Below are 8433 nucleotides of genomic sequence, written 5' to 3'. Positions count from 1 at the left end.
AAGTGATAGTTAGTCCTACTACAGCTCCAGCAGCCGTGACAGTTGGCCGTAGCCATTTGTAAAAGCTAAGCCCAGACACAGACAACGATGTTCAAGCACCGTAGACCAGAGCTACGGCAGTCAATGTCCACACTTCACCAGACAGCGGTCTTAGGACCCTAACAATGCCGGTCAAAGCTCCTGACTCAAACAATGCTAGTCAACAGCCAAGGACCAGCCCCCATCTATACAGACTAAAGGGGGTTTTACACATAGCGATATCGCTAGCAATATCGCTAAAACGTCACTGATTTTGTGACGTTATAGCGATATTGCTATGTGTGATACCTCCGACCGGCTCCCCCGCTGTCCATCGCTGATCGCGCGAGATCGGGCGGCTCCATTTCTCGTCGCCTGCTTCCTGCTGGGCTTCCTGCTGTGTGAGACGAGCGACGCGTGGACGCGGGTGGGAGGACGTCAGGATCGCTCTGTGTGAAAGGTGAGTATCGTGCGCTGCGTCGCTGCTGCATCGCTGTGAGATCTTTTTGTATGAAAGCTCACTAGCAATCATTTAGCGATGCACTAGCGATCCTGACCGGGTCGTATCGCTGGTCGGATCGCTGGTGCATCGCTAAAAGTAAAAGGGCCTTAAGGGCCCCGTCACACATAGCGATCTCGCTAGCGAGATCGCTGCTGAGTCACAAGTTTTGTGACACAACAGCGATCTCACCAGCGATCAGAGACTAGCCCCCCTGCCAGTATCGCTGATCGCTGCAAGAAACCTCTGGCCATTTTTGCATCGCTGGTGCATCGCTAAGTGGTCGCTAGTGAGCTGCCACACAGGCAGATCTCACTAGCGACATCGCTGGGGACGGGGATCGCTACTTACCTGTCACACCAGGCGATCCTGCGTCCTCCCGCCCGGCTCCACGCGTCGCTCGTCGTCACAGCAGGAAGCGCCGCAGGAAGCTGACGACGAGAAACAGTCCTGAACGTTCTCGCGCGATCAGCGATAACCAGCGGGGGAGCCGGTCAGAGGTAAGTATCAGACATAGCGATATCGCTAGCAATATCGCTATAACGTCACTAGTTATAGCGATATTGCTAGCGATATCTCTTAGTGTGACATGCCCTTTACACATAAATTGTCACGTTTGCTCATTTATATTGATATATTATTCAACATCTTTATCAACGATTTAGACGAAGGAATTGAGGGTAAACTGATTAAATTTGCTGATGACACAAAGCTAGGAGGGATAGCTAATACTAGAGAAGAGAGAGAGAGGATTCAAAAAGATATAAATAAACTGGAGAAGTGGGCAGCAACTAACAGAAAGCATTTTTCCCTGTTAAAAACCAAAGTACTACATCTGGGCAATAAAAATGAAAAAAGCATATACATAATGGGAGGCATAGGGCTAAGCAACAGCACATGTGAAAAAGACTTGGGTATACTAATAGATCACAGACTGAATATGAGTCAACAGTGTGATGCAGCAGCAAAATAGGCAAATGCAATTCTAGGATGTATTAACAGAAGCATACAGTCTAGATCACGTGAAGTAATTATTTCCCTCTACTCCTCTTTGGTCAGACCTCATCTGGAATATTGTGTCCAGTTTTGGGCACCACATTTTAAAAAAGACATAAACAAACTGGAGCAAGTTCAGAAAAGAGCGACCAGAATGGTGACCGGTCTGCAAACCCTGTCTTATGAGGAAAGGTTGCAGGATTTGGGAATGTTTAGTTTGCAAAAGAGAAGACTGAGAGGAGACTTAATAGCTGACTACAAATATCTAAAGGGCTGTCACATTGTAGAAGGATAGGATCGTCTTTATTCTCATTTGCACAAGGAAAGACTAGAAGCAATGGGATGAAACTGAATGGGAGGAGACACAGATTAGATATTAGGAAAAACTTTTTGACAGTTAGAGTGATCAATGAGTGGAACAGGCTGCCACGAGAAGTGGTGAGTTCTCCTTCAATGGAAGTCTTCAAACAGAGGCTGGACAGACATCTGACTGGGATGATTAAACGAATCCTGCTTTGAGCAGGGGGTTGGACCAGATGGCCCAGGAGGTTTCTTCCAACTCTACGATTCTATGATTCTATATTATTGGATTAGGCTAGGTTCACATTTGCGGTTGAGTCCGCACCGTATCGTCTGCAACTGCAAACGCATGGAAAAACGCATGCAAATGCATGCATGCGGTTGCAAACGATAGGCAAGTGCCATTTTCCCGGCGAATTTTTGAATTTACACAAGCCACGCCCAATGGGCATGTCTTATGCATATTCTTGCGTATGCAAACGCAAAGCGTACCAATGTCGTTGCGTATGCTTGTGTTTACATAGCCAGTAATGCTGTTTTTTTTACGCACATCATCCGCAGTCATATGCATGCGGCTGACTACGGATATTTGATGCGGCAAAAAAATGCAACAAGATGCGTTCAGCACGCCCCGCAGCATACCGCGAAAAGGCACAACTGAACGAATATGCATACAAACGCATGTCCCTGCGTACCCCATGTTAAAGAAAGGTACGCAGGACGCATGCGGATGTATGCGCATCAAACGCAGCAGACTAAACCGCAAATGTGAAGCCGACCTTAGAGAAGGTTCATTTATATGTTGACATATGTAAACGTTGCAATTAAGTTTTTAAATGTTTCTGTGATTATAAACATCCTAACAAACAAAAACGTTTATTTTTTATAATAATAATAATAGATAAGTCATTTTTCAGCTCTGAAGTATTACTGTACATTTACAGAAAATTACAGTAATCTTATTATGATCTTCTATAGGTTTCATGAAGAGCAGAACTTCTAATTTTTAATCTAAAGATTTAAAAAAAAGATTGAATTTAAAACAGAGCAGCTATGAATAATACACTTTCCAGCATCTCAGTTACTGATTCCCCCGAACACGTCAGACTCATGTTAGCCACAATCACCAATATCAAAAGATTCATCCGACACCAAGATATAGGGGGGTACCATCCAAATAAATTTTGGAGGAGGAATGTTGATCAGACATGTATGATTTTGGATGGCCGATGGCTTTGTTCTCCAGGATATAAGCCACTGGTAGAGACGTCTTTTGGTGACTTTCTAATAGAGAACACAGGAATGCTCGACGTAAGAGTTTATTTGCATAGGAAACACAGCCGACATAGCTGTCGACTGAACGATTGGTGAAGCCATTGTCTGGCAGACAGCTACCTAAAACCTATGGAGGCCTTTAGGGTCCTATGATATCTGGTTTTGGTCAAAAGCAGACCAAAATGGCCAATTTTTCACCCCAACAATCGATCGTTGGTTATGTCAGTGAAAATAACGATTGTTGTCTCCAAACAAATCACAGACAAATGATTGTTCAACACAAAGATCTGGAAGATTGGATTTTTGGGGTTGACAAACACAAGCCAGATGTCATCTCCTTTACTTATGCACTTGAGAAACGTTATTAAGATTACATTGTATAGTAATGTCCATAACAATGGTGGAGGCAGAATCCATGACCTTTGTCAACTTATTCCAGGGAAAGATGAATATCTGACTATTTTCTTGCAAATGCAGAACCACAAAACAAAGCACTAAATGAACCTCATGGATTTACATTTCCATAGACTGGTGTAGGGGTTCAGTCATTAATAAACCTTCCCCCCCAGATACTTCCCATAGCAAATTAGAACTCTGTAGGGTTCGGGGTAACCATTCACATGGACGAGTCCATTCCATCCTTGTATAAAGATGAGTAAGTGGCACCGCTGAATAATACGGAGATCTGCTTATGTGTGAACAAGGAACTTACAAAATAAAATACAAGGAAAAGGAAGACGTCATAAATCACTAAAGATGGGAAAAGAAAGGCGTCGCAAACCACTAAAGCACTTCCCATATTTAGATGTCATATTTTATTTTGTAAGTAAATATCTTTATTGATACATGAAAAGCATGAACCGTAAAATACGCCACAAACTATATCTTATCCAAAAGCAAGACTGTATCCAGAGAGTCTCACTGCGGGAACCATTAACGATCTAATGCCACCTTAATATTATAGATGGAAGCAGGAGGAAAGCTCAAATGATGAAATCAAGGACAAAGTATCAAGTGTAAAATATATGCAGATAAATAAAAACTCACCCAACATACAGTATATGAATAATGAGTTGGAGTAGGAAGAACCAAACCATCAATATGGAATATAATATGTTACTGGGTCATTAATTATAATATATCTATAGGAGAAATGTTGGTGATTTGGTCTATAAGTGACGTTACACACACACTCACAAAACGTAAGATCTCCAGTAAAAGGTACAAACTGTTGTCCCAATGGACGGTTTATTTCCTTCTTGTCTTCAGCATTACCCATGGGGCTGAGGTTTATTAACACACAAGGGGCCACATGGGATACACTAAGGATAAACACGCTATACATGACAAAGGATGTTTTAAGAATGGATCTCCCTCAAGAACTGAAACTTTGAGTATTTGTACTTCTATTGTCCTTATGGATGAAGGTCTTTCAATAACAGATAACAGTTGAGGTGTTATGAGCAAACACGCTCCATCTTGTTTTGGGAATATTAACATAACAAAGATGGGGGTGAGGAGACTAGCTTTTATCAAGCCTCCTTCCCTGGCCTATGGTCACATCACATCTAATATTGGAATCTGTGAAGACATTGGTGAGACATGAGCTCAAACCTCCAAGCTGGGACAACCAATATGCCAACACCCAACGTGCTCACTATTGAGCAGATACTCGAGATGGACTCCAACATGGACGATGGTCAAGGAGAGGATACAAGTGCAAAGCATGACCCAGGCACAACACCAGGTCAGGAGGAGAAAACCTTTGGGGAAGAAAAGAAGAAGAATTACCAGCGACACCCCAAACCTCCATATACATACCTGGCCATGATTGCTCTGGTGATACTAAGTGTCCCAGAGAAGAAGCTGAAGCTGTCGCAGGTAAGAGAATGATGTTAGTGGGAATTTACTTCGGATTCTTGGAGGGGACAAAATCTTTGAAGCCTTTACTTCTGCTAAATACTTTCAGTCATATACACAGAAAAAAAAAAAGCCCAAATATTTAACAAGACTTTCCGCATTATGGGAATATACTGTTACATGTTATAATACAGTATATATAAACTATCAGGAAAGGAGACTTCACAATTTAGGATAAATGGGTATTCATATTCACTGATATTAACTAATTTTCTAATAATTGCCTTCAGATTTTAGACAAGATCAGCGACTTCTTCCCCATCTTCAAGGCAGGATATCAAGGGTGGAAAGACTCCGTCAGACACAACCTGTCCTGTAACGACTGCTTCAGAAAAGTGAGGACTCAGTGGGGTCATTACTGGGGTGATTCTCTACTAATGGATATTGCCGTTTTGTGCATATATAAGGGGAGATGTATTAGGCTGGTTTCACACTTGCGCTTTTTTTGCGTTGCGTTTTTGCGCATACATGTGCATGTGTTTTTTTTCCCTATATTTAACATGGGTGCGCATTGTCATGCGTTTGTACGCGTTTGTACGCGCATGCGGTTTTTGTAGTGTGCGCCCAGGCGCACAAAATGCATCCTGTTGCATTTTTGGTGCGTCCGACCTGTCTCAAAAAGACGCATGCGTATGCAATGCGCACGGAATTCACCCAAAAACACATTAAAGTCTATGGGAACGCTGACGTGCGCATGGTCATGCGCACGTCAGCGTTTAAAAACGCATGCTTTTTTTGTAAAAACCATGTGCAAAAAACAAGAAAATGCATTAAAAACGCATGATGCGTTTTCTATGTGCGTTTTCACTGCGCACGCAGCGCAAAAAACGCGAGTGTGAAAGTAGCCTATATATTGTAAGATGCATCATTTTATAAGATGGTAGAAATTGTGGAAATTGTGAAAAATCATCAAAATGATGCACGGGGTAATATACATTTGTAATGACTTGCTCTATTTTCAGCCTCAGATATGTCATGTGTTTAATACAAGATCTCATAAAACTGGAGCATTTTACAATTGTCTCTTAGACCTGATCTCACTTTCTGGACAGTTTTCACCTTAATTCCCTTAGCAGATGCCGGTGTAACAGGCCAGATTAACCCCCCACCCAGAATATACCTGGAGTTAAAGTGGCCTAGGCCAGATTATACCCCTCCTGGTCAAAACATGCCCCTGCTGCTGTAGATCAGATTTTTCATGCTTTTGAGAGCCATCAAAAACGGGGTCCCAGGCAGCACACAGGGGGGCAGAGACAGCAAATGGGGTCCCAGGCAGCACACAAGGGCCCCAGGCAGCGAACAGGGTCCCAGGCAGCGCACAGGGCCCCAGGCAGCGCACGGGGACAGCAAACGAGGTACCAGGCAGCAAATGCGGCCCAAGGCAGAGCACAGGGGCCCCAGGCAGCGCACAGGGCCCCAGGCAGCACATGGGGGCAGAGACCGTGAATGGGGTCCCAGGCAGCACGCGGTGGCTCCAGGCAGCGGCCCCTTTGTGCTGCCTGGGGCCACTGTACTCTGCCTGGGGCCCCTGTGTGCTGCCTGGGGCCCCTGTGTGCTGCCTGGGGCCTCTGTGCTCTGCCTGGGGCCCTGTGCCCTGCCTGGGGCCCTGTGCATTGCCTGGGTCTCCTGTGTGCTGCCTGGGGCCCTGTGCGCTGCCTGGGACCCCTGTACTCTGCCTGGGGCCCCGTGTGTGCTGCCTAGGGCCCCTGTGCACTGCCTGGGGCCCCTGTGTGCTGCCTGGGGCCCCTGTGTGCTGCCTGGGGACTCTGTGCGCTGCCTGGGGCCCTGTGCCCTGCCTGGGGCCCTGTGCATTGCCTGGGGCTCCTGTGTGCTGCCTGGGGCCCTGTGCGCTGCCTGGGACCCCTGTACTCTGCCTGGGGCCCCGTGTGTGCTGCCTAGGGCCCCTGTGTGCTGCCTGGGACCCCATTTGCCGTCTGGGGCCCCTGTGCTCTGCCTGGGGCCCTGTGCATTGCCTGGCGCTCCTGTGTGCTCCCTGGGGTCTCAGTGTGCTGCCTGGGACCCCTGTGCTCTGCCTGGGGCCCCTGTGCACTGCCTGGGGCCCCGTTTTTGATGGTTCTCAAAAGCGTGACAAATCTGATCTACAGCAGCAGGGGCATATTCTGACCGGGAGGGGTATAATCTGGCCTAGGCGATAATATACCCAGCGTATATTCTGGCCCAGAGGGGTATAATCTGGCCTAGGCCACTTTAACCCCGGGTATATTCTGGGCGGGGGGTTAATCTGGCCTGTTACACCGGGTTCTCCTCCATAATCCTCATCACACAGCGCTGTATTTCTCCTCTAATGAGGCAGGACTTGTCGTCATCTCACTAAATATTTATAAGCTCAGTAACAATTCTCTAACTTATAAGTCTCCTCTGCTTAATTTTAGGTGTCTTTATTATATTTTTTAAAGGAGTTGACTTATTTTTAGAATGTTTTACTTTATTACATTGTAAGAAAAATTGTTTTTCCCAATTCTGATATTACTGATAAATTTTGCCTCCTAAAGACTCCTATAAACAAACTTAGCTATCCCAGAGTTCTTTACCTAAGTTATTATAACATCATCCTCTCTTCTCTATGACCCCTATATACAGTAGTGACTTTATATTGTAGAAATTAGAATTGTATTTCAACCTTTATCTGATTTTATTTTATCTTTATCTCAGGTGCTAAAAGATCCAAACCAGACTCATGCCAAAGGAAACTACTGGACAGTAGATGTGAGTCAGATTCCACGAGAGGCCATGAAGCTTCAGAATACAACGGTCGGCAGGCAGAATATCTACCACCTTGACCTGGCCCCTTTTATCATCCATGGACATCCCTACAGGCCATTAGACAACCATCACCTTTCTGTTCCAAATGACAAAGATCCCATCAGACCAGAAGCTGCTGCTGCTCCACCATCCACCTCTACTGCTGCTCCACCATCCACCTCTTCCTCTTCAGACCCTGCATCGTCTTTCCCAATGATCCTGTGGAATCTTCCTACTTCTAATTCCAGTTACGTTCCTCCTAATATGGTTGCCCCTCCCAGTGTTCATCCTCTTGTGCTTTACCCAAATTTCCCAACCATACCCCTGTATAACTACCCATCACCAACTAATTTTAACTCCCCCTTCACATCTTAATCCCACCCCACTTAACAAAACCTCTTTACTCTGCAATGACAGCTACCATTCCCCCACAGTCCCTGGAAATGAATCGTCTGCCTGGCAATTTTCTCCCAGTGTTTGAAATCCCAGGAGGCTCCCCACAAGCTGGGAACCTGCCCCACCAAGGTTTATACAGGGACCCCCAAGGACACTTTAAGGTTCCCCGGCATTTGTAAAGAGTTATTCATTGTTTTCTTGTGTTTGTTATTTATCCTTAATAAACTTATTTTCACTATAAATAATTGTTATCCTGGTTCTTTACA

The 8433-nt window shown here is 45.2% G+C and overlaps 1 protein-coding gene across 1 annotated transcript; it reads left to right on the top strand.

Annotated features, from left to right (window-relative positions):
• Positions 1 to 4690: 4690 nt before the first annotated feature.
• On the top strand, positions 4691 to 8146 carry LOC141091709 (forkhead activin signal transducer 3-like). Its single transcript, XM_073577403.1, has 3 exons — positions 4691 to 4969; positions 5239 to 5343; positions 7682 to 8146. The coding sequence occupies exons 1-3, from the start codon at positions 4691 to 4693 to the stop codon at positions 8144 to 8146; spliced, it is 849 nt and encodes a 282-aa protein (XP_073433504.1).
• Positions 8147 to 8433: the final 287 nt, after the last annotated feature.

Source organism: Dendrobates tinctorius, unplaced genomic scaffold (assembly GCF_039654945.1).
Source record: "Dendrobates tinctorius isolate UK_male_01 unplaced genomic scaffold, ASM3965494v1 ptg000055l, whole genome shotgun sequence".
NCBI classification, from domain to species: domain Eukaryota; kingdom Metazoa; phylum Chordata; class Amphibia; order Anura; family Dendrobatidae; genus Dendrobates; species Dendrobates tinctorius.
This window is presented reverse-complemented; position numbering and strand designations above follow the sequence as displayed.

Coding starts and splice junctions, on each gene's coding strand:
- LOC141091709 (XM_073577403.1), top strand. CDS start 4,691: ATGAGCTCAAACCTCCAAGCTGGGACAACCAATATGCCAACACCCAAC. Junction 4,970..5,238: donor AGAAGCTGAAGCTGTCGCAG/GTAAGAGAATGA, acceptor AATTGCCTTCAG/ATTTTAGACAAGATCAGCGA. Junction 5,344..7,681: donor GTAACGACTGCTTCAGAAAA/GTGAGGACTCAG, acceptor TCTTTATCTCAG/GTGCTAAAAGATCCAAACCA.